At 36.9% G+C, this 22,025-nt stretch overlaps 1 protein-coding gene across 1 annotated transcript in view; it reads left to right on the forward strand.

The window, feature by feature from the left end:
* Positions 1-22,025, forward strand: part of COL19A1 (collagen type XIX alpha 1 chain) — a 308,626-nt gene that overhangs the window by 250,916 nt on the left and 35,685 nt on the right. Inside the window, exons 30-41 of the mRNA XM_045542219.1 lie at positions 25-78; positions 1,469-1,510; positions 5,736-5,840; positions 5,921-5,974; positions 6,237-6,290; positions 10,817-10,870; positions 12,263-12,316; positions 15,306-15,350; positions 17,378-17,428; positions 17,528-17,572; positions 18,020-18,046; positions 21,631-21,684. Coding sequence (XP_045398175.1) covers positions 25-78; positions 1,469-1,510; positions 5,736-5,840; positions 5,921-5,974; positions 6,237-6,290; positions 10,817-10,870; positions 12,263-12,316; positions 15,306-15,350; positions 17,378-17,428; positions 17,528-17,572; positions 18,020-18,046; positions 21,631-21,684 — 639 coding nt within the window. The remainder of the gene's footprint in view (positions 1-24; positions 79-1,468; positions 1,511-5,735; positions 5,841-5,920; positions 5,975-6,236; positions 6,291-10,816; positions 10,871-12,262; positions 12,317-15,305; positions 15,351-17,377; positions 17,429-17,527; positions 17,573-18,019; positions 18,047-21,630; positions 21,685-22,025) is intronic.

Genomic DNA, 22,025 nt, shown 5'->3' on the forward strand with positions numbered 1-22,025 from the left:
GAACAGAGATACCTCTGTTTTCAGGGAGCTCCAGGAAGGGATGGAAAGCCAGGCCTGCCCGGCCCCCCAGGTGACCCGGTATGTAGGCAGACTTTGTGTGATTTATGTATCTTTAATGCACCCAGAAGCCAAACAGCCTACCAAGCAAGTTTTGCTGTCTAAACTAATTAGAATGCTCAGTGACTGCTTGGTGATTTTGTTTATCCCCATTATTTTGTAGAGGGAAAAAAAATTCAAGCTACATCAGCATTTTTTGTGTATATGATGAATACTTATTTCCTAAGGGTATAATTCAACTGTACAGTTTTGCCCCAGGCTGAGCCTTGGCATATAATGTCTCAATCCCATGGAAAATGGAGATAAAATATATAGCCACAATTTCTATTCTTTCTAATGCTAGTGACTAAATGAATTTCATTTTTCTAAATGAAACTTTGCAGGTAAGTTACCTACAATATGGCACATAGCTATTGATTCTGTGGCTTTAAAAATGCTGAGATGATTAAATTATGAAAACTGGCTTGAGTAGGCTCTTTAAAAATGGGTTTAGGCACTAAAAGTGTGTTCCAAAGTTTTATTTTAGGTTAAACCTTGCTTTGAGCGACAGTGAAATCCTTTTAAATAGCCTCAGACTCGGCAGTTATAATTTGCGAAGCCATATGGTACATGACATTGTATTAAGAATCTTGTATAATAAAATCCAAATCTGGCCTCTCAGTTTTAAGCTTCACAAACCCTTTCTGCCTCCCACACTGTTTGGGCCTTATGTGCCTTTATAAACTACATGTGGAGGCATAGTTTGACACTACTTTAACTTCATCGCTGAGTGAATCACATGTATGTTATCGGGAAATCATGCAAAGTGTTACTTGGGTTTACCGCATGTCTCTCTGCAAGGACATTTTTAAGACATGTAGCCAGTATCTTCAGTGGCCCAAGTTCCTTCAGTATCTGTCTTGTCTATGACTTTAGCCAACTGTAGGCATCTTCGAACTTTCATGAGAAATAACTTTAAGGCAAATTCATCCTGTACTTTTCATATTTCTCAACAGCCTGATAATATGCTTGCCAATAATTTCCTTTTAATAAATCATTTATCTGTATGCATTATTTAAAATCAATAACATACTAGGGGTGGCATAAAGGTTGCTATGTCATGAAAATATAAAATAGAGCTGCAGAATCAAAGCTATGATATATGTGTGTTTGCATGTTCATGGTAGAGGAAGAGGGAATATTTCTCAAAAATTGTTCTGAATTCTGTCAGTGCCTTGTGTCGGTTTCTTGATATGAAACATAATGCTAAGCCAATGATTCTGACAATAAGATTCTAGAAATCCCATGCTCCAAATATCAACTGTCATGGCATTTTGAGGAAAAATGCCTACATCGTGTTGTATGTTTGCATTGCATTGTGTTCACACATATGTATAAATACATATATTTGCTTTTTTCTCCTTCACTACAGATTGCACTTCCTCTCTTGGGAGACATCGGTGCCTTGCTCAAGGTACTCTGTCACTATGTAAGAAATTGTGTGTTAATTTCCAGGAAAAATCAGAATGGAAATTATTTAGCAGAAATTGAGTTAATTGCTTAGCCTGAACTACAATTCAGTTTTTAAATGGCAGGACATCTTTAAGGCAGAAAAAGGAACATGAATCGTTATGTATCTCGTGCCATGTACCCTACTCCCTCCACTCTCTCTTTCTTTTCCAGCCTCACATTTTGAGGGAAGGGGAGGAGGGTAGTTCTGAGATAAGCTGCAGGGAAGGACTAGTGTCCTTAACACCCTGGAGTAGATTATTCTCTCCTCTGGGGGAGTATCTTTCTCTTTACCCACCCTGCTCACTACCATGAAACCTAATCCTTCTCTGTCTGGCCTGCTCAGTCCCAAGATGAAAACCAGTGCTGTTCTGTAAACAGCCAGCTTGCAAGGCTGAGTTTTGATGTCATAGGATTTTACAAAATTACAAAGCCAACAATCTCCCTAACACCTGTTACTCTGGTAAATAAAAATTATCTCTACTTGCTATGTGTCTCATAGGGAATTAATCTTGCTACTTTTTTCCCCCTCTAATACTTCCCTGTACTTTAGGTGTAAAACAGCTTGGGTAGGGGCTGATAATGAGGCATATGTAAGGTTACGTATTTAATATTTGCATGTTCCTGCCTAATATCAGTGCTAAGATTTGAATCTACATGCACATCTGGCCCTTTATACTCAAACATCGTGTGTCTCGTCTGCCTGTGTGTGAATGGACAATGTACACACGTGCACACACACTTAGGTGATTTAGTTTGTATTCCTAGCAGCTAGCCCAGTGACTTACACAATGTCTTGCATGATAGCAGGCAGGCAGAAATATCTGTTGAATTGAATTCAAAAGACTCAAGAGTTCTAGTGTATGTATTTGTTAGGTAATTAGAGTTTGAGAATAGATACATAAACATAAATTAAATATGAATATAAAAAATATGTTAAAGGAGTTTTTAAGGCCTCTAAAAACCAGCAATTTTCTTATAGGTCAGGAAAGAATATTTGCAGAGGTTTCAGGAAAATCTTATATTTATTGAGTTACCTGCCAGTCAATGCATCACTTATATCATCTCATTTAATTTTCACAACAATCTTATGAGTTCAGACTATAGTGGTATTCCCATTCTATAGATGAGAGACCTGAAGCTCTGAGCAGGTAAATAATTTGTCCAGAGTCTCACAGCTAATAAATATAACATTAACACAGGAAAATGGGCCCTCAGACATTAAGTCCTAAATTATTTACAGAAGCAGTGGTGCTAGAAATAGCCGGACTATAGGAATTGTATTAGTCCAGAATAGTTAGGGTTCTTTAAGGATCAGAAGCTTGTACACTTAAGTAGAAATGAATATGCTGATAGAATATGGGGTAGTTCACAGAACAGACAAAAAGACTCTCAATAGGCTCTCACAGGAACTAGGGTTCCAGGGGTCTCAGGAGGAAGTAATTGACAGTCTTGCCGGGGTAGGTTCCTCTAATGAATGTACTCTGCTGCCGTTCCAGTCCCAGCATCATTTCACTGAGGTTCTGCCAAGAGAGCAGGACACCTTGACTGCTAGTCCCAATAAACTGTATTCAGCAGAAGGGGAAAGTATGTATTTCCCCAAAACAAAATCTAAATATAGAAATTTAGATTGAAGGTTAGATCTATCAGATCAATTTCATAACGTAATGTTAAAATCTGATCTTGTTACCTTAATTCTCTTTCTCTCTGCCTTGAGTCTTTAGCTAACTTGATCATCCTACTTTCTGTTTTCAAAACTCTCTCTGATTAAAGTATTGAAAAGAACTGGGATAATTACAGGCCAAAATGGTATTCCTTCAAAGACCTTGTAGGTTAATCTGTGTATCAGTCTCCGTTTGAATGAGATTGTGTATTGGCTAATAATTGATACATCTTCATTCTTTCCATAAGAAAACCTTAAGACATTTTTTTAAGAACCTTAATGAAATTCAGTTTTCCTTAATTTATTATATCATTCTGATAACCCTAACTTGAAGAAAATGAAGTCAGTTTCAAGTGACTCTTTTTTTATTCTTTTTAGATTATTTATTTAATTAATTAATTTATTTAGAGACAGAGTTTCACTCTGTCACCCAGGCTGGAATGCAGGGGCCTGATCATAGCTCCCTGCAACCTCAAACTCCCAGGCTCTAGCGATTCTCCCACCTCAGCCTCCAGAGTAGCTGGGACTGTAGGCACGTGCCTCCATGCTCAGCTAATTTTAAAATTTTTTATAGAAATAGTGTTTTGTTATGTTGCCCAGGCTGGTCTAAACTCCGGTCTCAAGCAGTCCTCCTGCTTCGGGCTCCCAAAGCGCTGGGATTACAGGTGTGAGCCACCGTGCCTGGCCTCAAATGAGTCATGAAAAATTCTATTGACCCATAATGATTATCATTTCCTAATGTTTACTAAAACAATCCATTGAATAATCAATTCTAAAATGTTGATGCCTATTGATATGCCAAGGTTTTATTCCAAATTGATATGCCATATTTATGTCTATAGATACAATAATTCATCTTTTTCATACTTTTTGAACTATGGAAACCCTTTTGTTTCTCTTAAGTTTTCAGGTATCTCTTTATCTTCATAGTTTTTCAGGTATTATCAGTGGTAGTTCTATAATTATATAAATATTTGTAACTCCCCTACCAGCACATTAGTTCTACAAAATGATCTGGGTGGTAACATTAGTTTGGGAAACTCTGCACATAACTCTAGCTCCATCTTATGTATTCAGACTCTAAGAAGAACCACCATGAAGAGAACTGTTTAACCCAGCATTTTTTAGATAATTTGTCTCAAAACCTTTTCAATATTATGCAAAATTAGTATTTTAAGGAGCTTATTTTTGGAAATCAGACTTATGCTGATATTCATTAGGTCAAAAATATTGAACTTGAGTAGTCATGGGCTTTCTTGCCAAGCTCTCATCAATGACAAGCTTCAGCTCCCTTTTCCTGTTTAAGGATTCTTCCCTTTAGTGGAAAGGATGGATGAACAGAGGCTTGTATTAATATTATCCTACCTTTTGTCAATTGTTAAACTGTCTCCTCTACTCAGTGCTCCTTATCTTATGCTTTTCCTGGTCATATTCTTATTCTAACAGTTTATTTAAAAATGAGTCTTTATGAGAATTTTTCACAGACGCTTTTTCTTTAGCTATGTGATGAGATTTATGTTTATATTGTGAGCTCAGACACATAAATTCAAGCCTTTCCAGATCAGCTAAAGGTTGCAGAGAAGGCAATGGAAAAGTAATTCCACTTAGATTTCCTATCTTCGCTTGGATTTGACATAGGAGTCAAGTCTAAGTCACTCAAGTAATTATTTCTCACATGAGTACCTCCACTGACAAAATGTTAATAAATTGTGTGTAGGGTTCTCCCACTAATTTTGCTCCCAAAAGGAGAAAAATCCCTTCTTCATAGTAGTTTTTTCTTTATTTGTATATGATTTATGCTGTAGGTTATATGAACTCTGTAATCTTGCTGGTTATTCCAAACTTTATTACCACCTCCCTTTTTATTATATTTTTAATTTTAATTTTTTATTTTTAGGGATAGCGTCTCACTCTGTCATCCAGGCCCCATCCTAGCTCACTACAGATCAAACTCCTGGGCTCAGGCAATCCTCCTGCCTCAGCCTCCCAAGTAGCTGGGACTATAGGCATGTGCCATCACGCCTGGATAGTTGTTTTTTTATTTTATGTAGAGATGGATCTCACTATGTTGCTCAGGCTGGCTTGAAACTCCTGGCCTCAAGCAATCCTCCTGCCTCAGCCTCCTGAGTACTAGGATGACAGGCGTGAGCCACCATGCCCCACCCCACCTCCCTTTTTAAACATGCTGCTAAGCAATTGAAACTCAGTCTGTGCTCTTGACTTGCATGAGTTTTCCTTATTTATTTGGAATTTTCCATGTAAATATCATCAGAGATATGTGTTTCAAATAAAAGTTCACCGATATCATAAACACATATTATTGATTAGCTTTGTAAATAGTTTTTACCTCATGAAAAGTAATCTTTTTAAATTGGGTGCAATGAAGTTTCTAAAAGCAGAGTGACTACCGATGGCTGTATCACTCATCTCTGACAAAGGTTCAGACATAACTTCGAATCAGATCAGACCTTACTTTCATGGGCAGCTTTTATGAATCTCTCAGGAACCTTGTCTTTATACTCATTAGAACTTCTGTGGCAACTGCCAAGCCGGTGTCCCGGGGTTGAAAAGCAACAAAGGAGAAGAAGGAGGTGCTGGCGAGCCTGGAAAGTCTGATTCCACAGCCCGGAAGGTAAGAGGGGTATCTGGGGTGTGTGGACCCTGTGGATTCTCAGAGCTCACTCTCTCAGCTGTTACTCCTCCGTCCTCCAGGGTGACACAGGGCCTCGGGGGCCTCCAGGAGTCCCAGGCAGAGAGGGACCAAAGGTAAGGAAGACTGTCCTCCGCTCTCCTCTGTGGGACCGTCAATTTAGTGTTTAAAAAAATGAACCCCATTTTAAAATATAAAACTTTTAAAAAAAATATGTAATTTGGGAAAGTAGTGTAAAAACCACTTCCAAATGTTGTGATTTATTTTTTCCCTAACTCTGTCCATATTACATGCCCCAAGTACTTAGATTTTTTTTCTCATTGTTCGCAAAGATAACAAAATGATTGCATGTACTAGCTGAATTTATTGTCTTTTTAGGGAAGCAAAGGAGAGCGGGGCTACCCTGGGATACCTGGGGAGAAAGGTGATGAGGTAAAAGATTTGTTTCTGATAATATGGCGCTAATATTGATTCTCTTTATGTGAACTCAACAGAGGAAAGACAACATCAGTTTTTCCGTAGCTCATATTCAATGCTAAAAAAACAAACAAACAAACAAACAAAACAAAGATTAGGTAGGCCTTTTCAAATATTAACACATGTTAAATAATAATGTGTTCATGTTTATTACGAGTGGTCCAGTTTTTGAGACAAGGAAATTAAAGCACGAAGTTAATGTATCGATTACGGTTCTTCTGTTTTCATGTAGCCGGTAACAATTCCAGCTCCCTCAAAATAAAAGTTAGGTGAAGGAGAAAAGGGAAATTTACTGAAAAGAATCCCAGGGCAGCTAAGAGAATTAAAGGAATAGTTGAACAACCGGCAGCTCCAGAACTCCCTGGGATACTGCTATAACATGATTCAGCCTCAACAACCTTGGTTTGTCTCTGTCTCTGCTCAACTTTGAAATTCCGGGGAGAAAATATAACTATCAAAAGGATCTGATTGGACTAGTTTTGATCAGCTGCTCACCCTCTGGACTAAAGTTCCAAGTCAAATGGACTTTTGAGATAATGGTATAATTTTCTGACTCTAAGCCATGGTGACGCTCAGGATATCATTTTTTTCCTGAATAATTCACATTAACTCTTAGAAAAACCAATTAGAATGATGAATTGCTGTTAGTTTAAACAGTTTTGGTACTAATAATTTTTAATGAAAGTAAGTAAGCCATCTGGCATATATTAACCTTGATGTTATTGCAGAAAATCATCACAGTATAAAGTAGATCTATGTTTCTAGTTGGAGTTATATTTCACATTAGAAATTATCATCATGTGTTATTGTTTTTAATTAATATTGCTTCTCTTCTAGAAAACTTTGAGGTTTGGCTTGGTTTTTTTCCAAGTTAAAAATTGAAGAATGAAGTAATATAGCATTTATTTTCACCTAGAAATAAAACAGTAAAGGCTTTTTATCTTCAAAACAAGTAAGAGTTATTGAGCTTTTGCTTCTACATGCTCCACAGAAGGTTTCGCTAAAGTACAAGCACAATAACTGATTTTAATAGTCCAACAGCTTTTAACTGCCTAGATGTCAAAAGGTAGGCTTTAGAGGCAATTGAGAAGGTAATAACAAAAAGATCAGGAAATAATTGAAATTCAGGTTTTTTTATAAGTGATTCTAAGTTAAATTCACTAAAAGTTCATTTTTATTGATTCTGCAAGGTAGTTTGCTCTCTTAGTGAACTGAAATCCATTATTTATGTTCCTCCACTATTTTAGTATGCTTTCTTAGGTACACCTTATGGATTCTTTAACACAGAACGCACAAAATTTTGTCCAAGACTCTTTATACACGGGCAGTTTCAGCAAGTCCAGGGGATTCTTTTCCATTGTGTCCTCACGCCACATGAATAATATGAATAAACCTGTAGTAACATATTGACTCAGTTGGGCCTTTCTGAGGGAATGAAGTAGTGAAGTTTTCTCTCTGACAGATGGGAAATAATGAACATAATCTTATCTTCTACTTGGACTCAGATATTACCTGAAATTAGAATTTATTGAGTTTTTAAATGAATAAAACTTTGACCAAAAACATATGTATTTCCAACTTTCAATAAACTATACTGTTTCAACATACTGTATATACATAATATTGTGTTACAAAATCTCAAATATCTATTCTACTCTGTGAAAAAGACACAGAGGGACACCCCGTTATTTTGCAGACTACTAATTATTATGTCTTCAGCTTTATCTGTTTGGGAAATTAGAGAAAAGAGTTCTCTGCTTGTTTATTGCTCTTAGAAAAGGAACATTGACTTCCACATTTTTTACAGATGTTGCACACCTCAAGGTAGCAGCTTGTAAGAAGCTAATAAAACGCTAGAACTCCTCTTAGAGTGAATTCTTGCTTGGAATGCAGGTCCTCCCACAATATTTAAAGATCATAATAATCAATAAATAAAATGAAAAATGTTGTCAGCCATAAATTATAGCAACAGAAAATATTCTTGGTAGCAACTGAGCTAGGACTTTCAATATCAAAATATAGAATAGAGAAAGAACTTGACTCCAATGATCTCTGAATGTCTGTGTAATAAATTTAAGTTTGTATTTTAGTTTGGCACTACATGTCCTACTCTTTAGCATGTATTTGTCTTCTTTAATGACCATCTTGTCCTCTAAAATTAGCTAATTGCCCTTTATGCATCTATAGTAACTTTTACCCTTACTACAAAATTTCATCTTGTTCAGAGAAAGACTGCTGAGACTGATTTTTTATTTATGGACTGAGGTTTATTTTAAAGTTTAATGTGGTCATCAAAGGTTAATGAGTCCCAAGCCTATAAATTAGACTACCTAAAAACTCACTCAGCATCTCTAGACTGATTCCGTGTTGCGATTAACAGTAGCAAAAAAAGGAATGCATATGTACATGCAGAGCTTATATGTATACATATATAGAGAGAATTTTATGTTAGAGAATGTGGTATTTTGAGATAAAGAAATTTAAGGTATAACATTTATAATCTCCAGTAATTTAGAGGTGCCATTCTCAATGAAATTTTTTTTCCTTTGCATTTATAAACTTGTAAACAAGTTAATGGTGGAGGAATAAATAGAACCAGTACAACATACTGATACAGCCCACACATGCACTTGTGCCCATATACAAACACACACACACACACACACAGAATTGCCAATGAGGATACAATCTTGAAGAAAGAATATGTCGATATTCTTTAACATAACCATACATGAAATTTTGCCCAAGACTAATTAATACATGAAGAATTCTAGAGAATTCAAAGAGATTTTTTTCAGGATGTCTTCATATCACGTCACATGAATAAACCTGAAACAACACATGATGCCATTTGACATTTAATGGATGAGCCTGGCAGAACTTGGTTCTTGTTCCCATGGATGCAAAAAAACTTGATCCAGCTCATAGTCCTTTAGAACCCTCATAAATCAATATGCAGCAATTTTACCATGGTCACTTCATCTAACATTTATAATGCAAAGAGAAATGCATATTTCATAACAGAAAGTAAATGAATTTTATTATAACAAAGAATATTTTGGCAATATAAAAAGAATACTTAGTAAAGGAAATTAAATCCTGAAAGAATAGAACCATTCAGTAGAACTTGATGCGTCATATGGTTATCTGCAGTAACAAAAGGATATTTAAAAATATTTCTTTATGATGATAGAAGTGATCTAAGTTCATTATAGAAAATTGGGGAAATACTCAAAAGCACCAAGAAGATAAAAGCTATCCCTATTCCCACTGCCCAGGAAAGATTTCTGATAATAGTAATATTATGGTCCCCAACCCTATCCACAAATTCCAAAACCCAAAAGCCTCTGAAAACCCTAGAAATTCTTCGCAAGTTTGCAGCAAATTCATCTGGCAGCGAAATCTGACCTGAACTCACATGGAGCTGGTTTACTTATCCCACTCTGTCAGAATATCATAGGTTTTGCTACAGAAATATTTGTGTGTTTATTAGACGGTGCTGCCTCAGGCACCACTGGGAGTGTGACATAATATTCAGTATGTGTATTATGTTACCTATGTAAAAAGTCTGAGAAAATCTAGAATTCTGAAACACATCTAACACTACAGTTTCCAGATAAAATATTTATTTTTTGTCATGATAAAATAATAAAAGATTCTATCATTCCCACCTTTTAGGAAGTACATTTGTAGTTTAAAAACGTAAGCTCTATGCTATGTAATATTTTGAGACTTTTATGTTTTCATGCTATCCAGTAGTTTTCTAAAACATTATTTTAGTAGTTGCAAAATATTTCATATTATGGATTGTATGTAATTTATTTAACCAATACCCTGTTGTTGACACACTTGCTAAAGGAAAAAAATAATTATACAAGCTGCCAGTTAACCTTGCCAACTCTTCTTTGATGTATAAATGTATCAGGATCTTAGATTCTATCCAGTGTAATTAGCATTATTCTAAAAATCCAATGAGGGGAGGGAGGGGATATCCATTCATTTTTATGCATAAGCATTAAAGGGTTCCAAATTTAAATTTACCAGTGAGCCACATTTCTTCTTATAAAGAGCTGACCAGCTAAACTAAATATTGTGTCATAAACATATTCCATTTTTCCACTAGCTGAGTGAAGCTTTAGTGTAATTATATATTTCTTTGATGGCATTCTGCCAACCCAAAATATGTATTTCCATGCTTTAGCAGTACTGGATTCTGAGTACTATTGCTGATAGGGTTGCTGTGTAATATCAGAAATGCCTTATGAATCACCAGATTAAATTGTTTGTTACAGATTCTATGGCACAGCATTTTGGTTCACCATTCCTACTCTTTAAAAATTGGTATTTGTATATGGCATACATCATGTTTCTCACTTAGCTAAAATATATGTTTAATTTTCAATAGTCAAAATGTTTGATTAACTAAAATGCCTTGTACTCAATGATGTAACAGATTTTATGGTAGGAACTGTCTCTTCTAGGGTCTACAAGGAATTCCAGGCATTCCAGGTGAACCAGGCCCTACTGGACCCCCTGTAAGTATTTGTTAAAACTATTCCACTCGCAGCTCATGTCTGCTGGGATGATGCAAGGTGAATTAACGTTCCTCATTGCTTTTCCTTCTTTGTGCCTCTATGTTGATTGTCCAGCTATGGCCTAGAAAATTAGCCTCGTGCAACCTCTCGGATTTTCATTTAGCATTAGTTAAGGCTGCTCAGAATCCTTGGAGACTTGTCATCTGAATTCCAGCGGACCAGAAAGCAGTCTGTGATTAAGCTGGTCTGTTAGAAATAGAAATTGGATATAAAAGGGTGTTCCATTTTTTAGTTATAATTTTTTGGCACTAATCTTTAGAAGAGATATTCAAATGGCACCATAAAGTGACAATTTATTTTCTAGAGGGAAAAAAAAAGTGGACCAAGGATTATTAGATTTAATTTACTCTCATATATAAATTAAAATACCCTCATTTTCATCAAGACTTTCATTGCCCCTCAAATTCAACATCAAAGCCTTTGTGTCTTTGACTATCTTGTTTTCCTAAAACTGAATCCATTTTTCCTTTTTACCTGCTAAACCAAATCATTTATTCAAATGGAGTTCAATTCTAGGGTTGCCAGATTAAATACCGACCATGCAGTTAAATTGGAATTTCAGAAAAACAAATAATTTTTTAGTATAAGTTTGTCCCAAATGTTGTATTTTTATCTGCTAAATCTAGCAACCCAACTCATGTCTCAGTTTCTCCATCTCTTCCCTTCTTAGAGCTCCTATGCAGATAGTCTTTACCACAAAAATAGGAATATAATCATATTCGTTTATGTTTGGAATCATGGATTCACTGCAATTAAAATTTTATCATTTATGCTTTCGCCACAGTTATGTAGAACAAACCTGGCTTTAAACTGTACGCTAAAATTAAAAGTTATGAAGAAGAGTTATGAAAGGAACCATGAAAAGTATTGCTAACTCTATTCCCAAAGAAGAATTAAAATTGAATTTTATTTTTTATTGCCGAAATGCAGATCATATAACTCAATATGCACATGTTAATTCTGCCGTGTCTTAAAGTATTTAAAATGTTGATCACTACCAAAATTATAGCTCATTTAGGAAAGCATAATGTTATGTAAATTGCTATTTAAACAGCAAGGCTGGATTCTTAAATGTATCAAAAGGTTCCAATTAAGGTCATTAAATGCAGTTGACCAAGGTGAAAAAGCGACCACAAATACAAATTTTACCCTTGCAACAGCTTATCAGCAGGATACAGCTGCTGTATCAGCCTGAAGAAATATAAGCTTCTAGGACTGATTTAATTAGGATCAAATGACTTTCTAAATGTATAAGTTTTAGTAACCAACTTCCAATACCCTTTGGCCATTTAGTTGTTTTTTCTGTAACAAACTTAGTTTTGTGTTTTACAGGGCTTACTGGGAAGAACTGGACATCCTGGTCCCATGGGAGCAAAGGGTGACAAGGTACAGAGGAAGGGCCTCACTTACTATCCGAACTGGGGCTTGGGGTAGGAGCAGAATGAGGCCATTTATAGAAAGAGCTGTAAAATCAAGCAAAGCCTGAAAGTAGAAATGATGTCAAGGAGTAGCTATTCTTGCAGTGTACTTGGAGAACTATAGGTCCAAAAGTTGGGCTGAGCACAAGAGATACCTTCCCAGGGGAAAGGATGAATAGAACATTGGTATCATATAACAAAAGTCCTGTCTGGATTCAGGATCCTGAGCAACCATCTGTGTGGAGGATGGGGATAGGGGAAGCCTCCCGTAGAGGTGCAGGTAAAGTGGTTTGTATTAGGGAGTTCCAGCCACAGGTGCCATCTTAGTTCATTCAGACTTCTATAACAAAATACCATAAACTGAATGGCTTATAAGCCACAAACATTTACGAGTATGTCTCACAGTTCTGGAGATTGGCAAGTCCAAGTTCAAGGTGCTGGCACGTTTGGTATCTGACAGGGCCTACTTTCTTGTTCCTAGATGGTACCTTCTAGCTGTATCCTCACAGAGTGGAGGGATGACCAAGCTCCCACTAATCCTATTCATGAAGAATCCACCTTTGTGACTTAATCACTTCCCAAAGGCCCCACCTCCTAATACATCACCCTAGAGGGTAGGATTTATCATATGAATTCTAGGGGGGACATAAACATTCAGCCCATAGCAGGTGCCAAGATTCCAGGCAGCATGCGCACTATGAGGACTAGGATTCCAAAGACCAAAGGGCTTGCTGAGATGATCTGGAAATTTTGTCCCTAGAGGGCCATAGGGGAAATTCACTAAGGAACCAGGGCAATTTGTTTCCTAGGGAGGCCAGTTACGGGACAAATGGGTTGCTGTGGTCAGAAGGGAGGACCAGCAATAGAAGAGTCTCAGACAGGAAGACTGCAGGGCTTCACGTGTTTACTCGATTTAGCATGTGCATTGGCCCTACATTGTTAGTACAGGAGGATCCAGCAAATGAGTGGAATGAGCCCAGCTGTTCAGATTAGGGAAGTAAGAATCAAGAGTCCACATGAGTCACTCAACAGGCTTCCACCCACTTGTCAGGTTACAAGATCCCCGACCAACACAGACCTCAGCGGCATCAAGGAGCAAAGAAATCCCAACAAATTTGAAAGGAAACAATGTGCTTATTCTAGAGAGTCTCAGCACATTTTTTTCTGGTATTATCCCAAGGAGCTTGCCCAACCCCACCAGCCTTTTTTCTCTGTTCTCTATGGAAATTATTCAGTCATACACTTGCCTTTGAAGTTAATGGGCATTCCACACTGAGATGAGCCCTGGGGCAAAAATGAGAGTGAAAATATGACTTTTGATTGTGCCAGGGGGAAAAAAAGGCTTTTCAATAAGCACATATTTTTCCTTGTTTGTTGACTCCTGAGAACTATGACATAATCTCCGAAGGACACTGGCAGCAGTCAGCGGAATATGACATCTTAGAGAGAAAGCCACCATCAAAGCAGTTTGGGAAGAAATACAATATACTTATTTGTTACACAGGCTCAGGCAGATACATTGCAAGAAAAACTTTACAGTTTATATTCATTGATAAACGTACAAACAAAACATGTTATGATACTTTCTTTTGTTACTAAAAGAAATGAAAGGGTATTGGTATGAAATCCTTCATCAAATTTATAGAAAAAAGATTAAAATCCTTCAAATTTCTTGGGCATTGTGAGTAGAAATGTTCTGGATTCTTTTTTTAATTAGCTATTTCTTGCCACTGCCCATGACATAGAGGTACTTAAAATTTTTTATGAGGCTACTATTCTAAAAGAAAAGCACAGTTACAGGAAGAACTGGTGAGAGACAGCAGAGGGATTTACAACAGCTCTGCTTACTATGGACTGATAAGCATCTATGGTTTGTAGAAATAAAAGTGAAATATATTTTTCAAGTTTCCACTTGAATTCATTTTTTACAAATTCCATTGTTAGTCTGCTCCTGCAAGCAGAATGTCTAAGGCTGTTTAAATTGTATAGACTGTTTCCCTTAAACAGTGTTATACCGCAGTCACTTCTGTTCAGGGAGACGTGTCTGACTTGGTTATAAAGTCTGATAGTAACTTAGAAATTGGAAGAAGTTCCTCCTCCTACAGACATGCACGGAGGTTGTGATTGTTTCCTTTGGTTTAATTATGTGGATGGCCACTCCGGTTCCCAAAAGATGAAGGTAGTGGAGGTGAAGATTAAAGCGAGGGCTGACTATTAGAGCCACAGGCCTAGAGCTCACTGCCTGCTTGTAGGAACTCTGCTCTGTACCCCCCTGTTGGGAGAGTTCCCCCAGCTCCACTTGAAGTCCAGGACACAATCACCCCAGTTGTCTGGTTCCATCTGTAAATGGGCTTCATCCCTAGAGCTCAGACAGTGAGAATCTGTGTGGGCATAGGGAAAGGCATTTCTCTTTCCTGCAGTCAAGAAATTTATTTTCCATATATGCACGTAAGTGTTGATCGATTAGTTCCAGTTTAATAGTGAGTACATGTGGTGTTTGTTTTTCTATTCTTGTGATACTTCACTTAGAAGAATGGGCTCCAGTTCTACCCAGGTTAATACAAGAGATATTAGTTCACATACAGAAATAACATCATCAGAAATTAAGCAGGTGGGAGGGGGGAGGAGAGGATGGGTAAATTCCCATCCTCTAATGGGTACAATGCACGGTATCTGGGGGATGGACATACTTATAACTTTGACTCAAACAGTACAAAAGCAATTTATGTAACCAAAATGTTTGCACCCCCATAATATTCTGAAATAAAATTTAAAAAATAAAAGAAATTGATTTTCCTGTGTAAATGAAAAAGCCAAGTTGAATAAGACTGTGCAAGACTAAAACAAAACAACAAGCCATACTGATTTAAGAAGATATTTCTCTGAGCAAGTACAACCTGGTTCATAAACCTGGGGTAGAAATGTCCCACTGACACTGGTCTATATATCCCTTGCAGGGCAACGAGGGCCCCCCTGGGAAACCCGGACCACCAGGACCACCTGTGAGTTGTTTCAGGTTTAAAACTTAACGTTCATATGTTTACTTAAAGGCTTTTATAACTCAAAGGCCAAACCACATTTATATGGTCTCAGAGATAAAAGTCTTCCAAGTTTTATGTGTAAATATAAACAATAGCCAGTGTAGCTTTGGGGAGACCTGATTTATTTTTGCCTCAGCCCCGATGTGCAATGCTCAGTTTGAATACTGTGGGTCTCCCTACCTTGGACTTAGGAGATCAGGGTGTGTGCTCTGACCCCTCTTCCTGCCTGGGAGCCTCTGGGAAAGTCATTTAACCTCAATGAGCTTCATTCACAGAAAAGAGAGGGGCCGTGAAAAGAGATCCCTTCCAGCAACGCGAGTTGGTAGAAAATTTGGTATGATATGCTATGTGTGCTCATTTCTATCCATGATGCTTGACATGCAAGGAAACTCCATTTATATAGCTCCCAGTGAACAAAAAGTGCAAGAGCCATCGATGCTTTTATGTTCATGATTGAGACAGATGTGCACTCTGTCAAGGCTGTGGCGAGGAGCGGTGCCTCTCTCCGTGACAAGTCTGCCCTCATGTGGGGCCATGCTCAAATCGCAGCAGAGCTGAGGTTCAGGCCAAACACCGTTCTCTGCCCTGCCGCATAGGAATAGTTTAAGGAGCTAAACTCACCAGAGAGAGGGCAGAATCTGACCCAGACTTTCCAAAGACAATGAGGATGCATTACCAGTCTGTGTGCAGTTGCACATTTTGCACACGTAAATGAAGAGATTGTCACTCTGCTTCCTAAACTTGTTTCCTCAACCTGTTCATCTTTGTGACTTACTTCCTCCCTTGGCAAGGGAGCAGGACAGAAAGTATTTGGGGGGTTCAAGTTCTAAAATACACTCCCTCCCCTGTGAACAGAGCAGCAAATACCATATGAGCTCATGAAAGGGACCTGTGATTATATAATGGGCTTAAGAAATCTTTCTCTTCTCCCTGAAGTCTTCAAAACCATTTATCCTTCAAGACGCAGATTAAATGTTTTCTTCTCTGGGAAACCTCCTCTGGAAATCTCAGACAAAATATCCTTCCTCTCCCTAGACTTAGCACACTAAAATCTATTATAGTAGATACTCAGTAACTGTCAAGTGAATAAAGGAATAAGTAAATGAAGGATTTGTCGTCTGTCGCTAGTGTTTTGAAGATGCGTGCAGATTGTGTTCACAGAGCACCCCTAGCCAGCAATCACCCACGAAAAAATGGAGTGGTGGCTTCTTCAATTTTGCAACTGAAATGTGAAAATTACAAAAAGGAAAATGCAGATTTGATTGATTCTATGGAAATTTTTTAAAAGAAGGATAAAGATACTAACTAAAATTTTCATATGCAAATTCTTCCTAAATACTAACGTGTATGATTTTTTTTAACTGTAGCGTAAGTTCTCTTTACATGTTGGTTACTCTAGGACATCAGTTTTTTCTGAGAAATTCTTGTTCCCCATTATTCTAAAGATTATGTCTTTGTAGAAACATCCACACAGGATTATGAGTAACATCATCTCCCCATTTACCTTAATTTTCTGTTTGGCATGAAGAGACTGTGGGAAAAAATTACTTTTCAGTAGCCAAATTGTTCCCTATTCACATCTCCATCAGCACGACCACATTACAGCCGCAGGTCAGCAGGCTGTAAACAGTTAGCATAAATTGGCAATGCAGAAACTGAATTTTAATGAGCAAATATTTTCCTCTGCATGCATTAGTGTCTCATCTGTCAAACGTGAACATTAATCAAACCCCAGCTGAAAGCGTGTGTATGCTCCAGGTGTAGCTCACATGCCTTTTCATTTCTTTCTCTGCATTCGCTTTGGATAAGCTAAAAAGAGAAACGTATGAATTTACTTACAGTATTAAACTCATTTTCTAAAATAGACTAGGAAACATTAAAAAATAAAAAGTAGAATAAAAGTAATATCATTTGGTAAAATGATAAAAGGTAGAGAGAGATACTAAGTATTAACTTATAGGAATAATTCTATCTCATTTTTTCCTAAGGGTGTACCATTCAGTGAAGGAAATGGCATGAGCAGTTTATATAAAATCCAGGTATTTACATTTGTAGTTATTTAAAATCATTTTCTAGTTATAGGTTGCTATAAATTCTTCACATCTCTTTTCTTTCTTTTCTTTTTTTTTTCTTTGAAGGGAGGTGTGAATGTTCCCAGTTACCCAGGACCACCCGGTCCCCCTGTAAGTACAGTTGTTTATCACCAAGCACACTTTATCTGAACAGCCACAGTGAAAAACAAACAAAAACCACTAGTTTCACTGAAAAATGCATATTACAAATATAACCAAATTTTACAGCAGGAGGAAATAAGTGAAACCAAGTTAAAAAAAAATTATCAAAAAATTGAGAAAATATACACAGCCAAATTAATGAAAAATAACATTTTTCATAGTGGTGTCATTTTTTTTCATGATAAATCTAAGAACTAAATCAATGTCCAAGCAATCTCTTTCATGGGATTCCCATAGTTATATTTCTTCATCTATTCTTCAAATCCAAGCAGTAACAAAAGCAAAATTTGCAAATATTTTTATGTGTATTAAAGCAAATTGGAAAAAAATGTTTCATATTCTGTAATTTTGCTTCAGTCATGTTTTAAAAAATGACTTTTCATGTTTTTCTTACAGGGCCCAAAAGGCGATCCTGGCCCAGTGGTATGTGTGTTCCCAGGTCTTGTGTCATTTAGAATATAGGTCTTTGTTCAAGTTCAAAAGTATAAGGCAAAATGGCATGCCTTCTTAGGTGTTCATCAATTAACACATTGGAGGTGACAAAGCAGGCCACCAAAGAAACGCCAGCAATGCGTTCTTTATTTTCAAGGGGCATTAGTTCTTATGTCGTCACTGCCCTTGAGATCTGTCTCTTTCCCTCAGTGTGTTCTAAAAATCGTTCTGTGGTGGACAAGAGCACATATAAAGCTCCTGATAAGTGGGATACTTTCTCCTAATAATCCTCTTCTGATGATTGATTCCATTTTAAGTAGATCGTGGAAGAGAAATGCATATCGAAAAGAAATTCTGTAATATGTCTGCCATCTCTTCAACAAAAAAAAAAAGAAAGAAAGAGACTGTTTATTTGCTTTGAATGTCTTAGGCAATTATTCTGTGGGAGATGTATGTTGTCATAAACCTGCTCATTAGGAGGAATGTATCAGGAGGTGACACTCAGCACGGAAGGAGCTCGTGTCCTCCAGCCGCCCGAAGGATGATAATTGGTAGCAGCATCTTTCTCAAAAGAAGCCTCACTGTAAATGTTCTGCCAAATCCAGTCAGATTCTCTTTATTCCCAGGCATTTTTTCCTGTCATGTCTTTTTCAAGCATATGTTCCATCCTTCATGTTTCATTTGTATATCCTTTTAACCTTTGGGTATATAGTTGAAACTCAAATGTACCTAAAACTGAAAAACTTTCAAACCACTTTCCATTGCCATGTGAAAAAACCTAAAGCCCTTTCATTATTAGGATGGTTTGGTAAAAGTCAAATACATTTCAAACCAGCAAAGGAACAAACCATAAAAAGTAATATTTTTACTTCTAAATATATTTTTGGTGCATTAAAGAGCTTATTTTTTTGTTATTGGGCAATATATATTAAAAGCCAATGTGTTTTCTCCTGAAAGCATTATTTCAACTAGTTAGTACCATATTCTGAACCCCAAATATGTAATGTCGAAGTTTCCTTTATTTTACTACTTTTGCTGCCCTTTCTCTATTTGCAACACATTTTATGCTTTTACAAACTATATCCTTCCTTCTAATTTTAATTTTCTTTCATCTTGTTGATAAAAATTTCCTCCTGGTCTTTCCCTCTCATACTCACACACACAAAACGGCCCCTCTGAATCATTTCTTTGCACCTAGACTTCTCATTGACTGTTCTGGAACTTTTTTTTAAGTTATTACATGAGTAACTGCAGATTAAGGTGAGAAAGTTTTTTTTTTAAGTATTGTGATAAAGGATAAATTATAATTCACTTGCATTGGAAAGTGGCTGGCAACAAAAAATGTAGATGTATTTGAATAGAATATAAACAGAGTAGGCTTCAAATTTCTTAGCTGCAACAAAGGATAAAGAATAAAAATTGATTGAAGGATGTTCCCTGATTTTAGAGATGTGAATTCAATGAGTGAAGCATAAAAACAGAAAAGTTCAATCATGAAGTTAAATACACATTGAGAGTACAAGTTCAGGCTTATCCTAGATAAAACTCTGAAGCCACTCTTTTGGGTCATGGATCAGCACCACCATGCAGCTGTCATCATCTCTAACCAGTTGCCCTGTATGAAAAAATAATATGCCAAAGAAATAAGCCAGGGATGGTAGAATTTTAGGTCACAGGGTAAAAAGTTGAAAAGTCCCTTTGAGGAGGGTAGAGGGAAATTTACTCTTCCAATATCCTTCAAATCCCATCACAGTAGATCTGCACCACTATTTCCAATCTGCTCAGTAAACCTTTAAAAGGAAATTTACCCTTAATTGAATTTGTTATCTTCTGAGGTGTACTATTTCATTCCTTTGGTATTCAATTTTTAAGTGATCATCAACTAAATATTTAATTATCAACTACTTTCAAACAAATATTGATTGTTTGATTGAGCACTTCCTCTGTCCTAAGTACTATTGAGAATGTAAGCAAAGAGAATCAAAGAGCATATTTCCTTTATCAATAACCCAGGGCCTCTTTTACAGAGCTCTGTGCAGAATAGAATCTGAACATCTTTTTTTTTTTTTGATTGATTGATTGATTGACAAGTTACATATGAGGAGTCATTTAAAAAGATTTCTGAAACTTAAAAAGTACTAAGTCATATGCTCACTCACTGAATATTCTGTAGTTAGGGAAATACCATAAATCATAATGGAAGTTAGAGCTTTGGTAATATTTTTGAAAAAGGTTAGAGTTATGTGTGCAAAAATACATTCACAGAGAATAAAATTTGAAAGCTCCCTTTTCTATGTGATTACGTTTAAAGCAGTGGTCCCCAACATTTTTGGCACCAGGGACTGGTTTCATGGGACACAATTTTTCCACAGACAGGGGGGTGGGTTGAGGGATGGTTTCGGGATGATTCAAGTGCGTTACATTTATTGTGTGCTTTATTTCTATAGTATTACCATTACATTGTCACTTGACACTCACTGGTAGGGTTTTGATATGAGTCTGCAAGCAAGGGATTTCTTTTGATCTCTATGCACTCAAACCTGTCTGCTAATGATAATCTGTATTTGCAGCTGCTCCCCAGCGCTAGTGTCACCACCTCAGCTCCACCTCAGATCATCAGGCATTAGATTCTCATAAGGAGCGCACAACCTAGATTACGCTGATATGCAGTTTACACAGGGTTCGTGCTCCTGTGACAATCTAATGCAGGATTAGGACCAGAGGCGGAGCTCAGGCGGTGATGCAAGTGATGGGGAGTGGCTGTAAATACAGATGAAGTTTCTCTGGCTGCAAACCACTTACCTCCTGCTGTGCTGCTCTTTCCTAAGACTGGCTGCAGCCCGGGGGTTGGAGACCTCAGGTTTAAGGCATCTAATGTCCTAGTATTTGCAGTGAACATTAATTCTTTAACAAGAAAGTATCAAACAACTCCCCACTATATATCTTTCTTGATTTAAAGTGCTACTGCGTATTTGTTCAAAGTTAGCAACTTCTTTCACAAAAGCTTTCCCAAGTATGTTTCTTGAAGATCTACAGGCTCCAGTTAGCCTGAGACAACACACTAGAAAATGTAAAATATTTTTGAATGGAAAATGCTTACCTATCTCTTTTTCAGTGACCCATTAGCTTGATCAATGACTTTTAGAATTATTAGAGATGCTGCTCTTGGGTTCATCCTCTTAGGCATTCACAATTCATGTATAGCTACAGAGAATATTTAAGGATGGTAAACTCTGCTTTGAGCACTCTATCTTCGCCTACTCTTAAAGAGTTTAGTGTTATTCTCTGGAAATCAAGCAGCACCTGGTATGTCACAAATTGGGAAACTTTATTAAAGCCCAGCAAACAATTAATCAAAAAATACACCTCTTTGGAGAAAAGCTTTTATTCTCAAACTGTTTTCAAATATCAGATACAATAATACATTGCTTAAAAATAGAGCGTACCATTTACTTGCTAAATTACAAGCCAATGTTTGGGAGGAAGGTTAAACAAAAAATATCTTTGCTTTTGAAACCAACACTTAAAAACCTTTTGACTATTGCCCCTACATTTCTTATGTTCATATTTAACAGGGAGAGCCTGGTGCAATGGGGTTGCCAGGACTAGAAGGATTTCCAGGTGTAAAGGTAAGCACAGAGGTTAGAAACATGTTCATTCATTCAAGATTCTAAAATGTTTACTGAGCACCTACTGTTGTACCAGGAATGGTTTTAGGTTTGGAGATATATAAGGGAAAAAAACAAAAACCTCTGTACTCATGGAACTTATATTCTAGCAAGGGGATACAGAAACTACAGAATAAATATTAAAAAAAACAAATTATAGTGTTGGTAAATGCTATGGAAAGAAAGAAAGCATAAAACAGCTTAAGAGAGATCAAGAGTGCTGGGAGGGGCAGGGTTGTGATTTTAGAGTGGTCTGAGAAGGTGGAGATCTGGGGAAGTTAGCTAAGTCTCCTCAAGTCTGA

The sequence above is a fragment of the Lemur catta genome, chromosome 2 (genome assembly GCF_020740605.2).
Source record: "Lemur catta isolate mLemCat1 chromosome 2, mLemCat1.pri, whole genome shotgun sequence".
NCBI classification, from domain to species: domain Eukaryota; kingdom Metazoa; phylum Chordata; class Mammalia; order Primates; family Lemuridae; genus Lemur; species Lemur catta.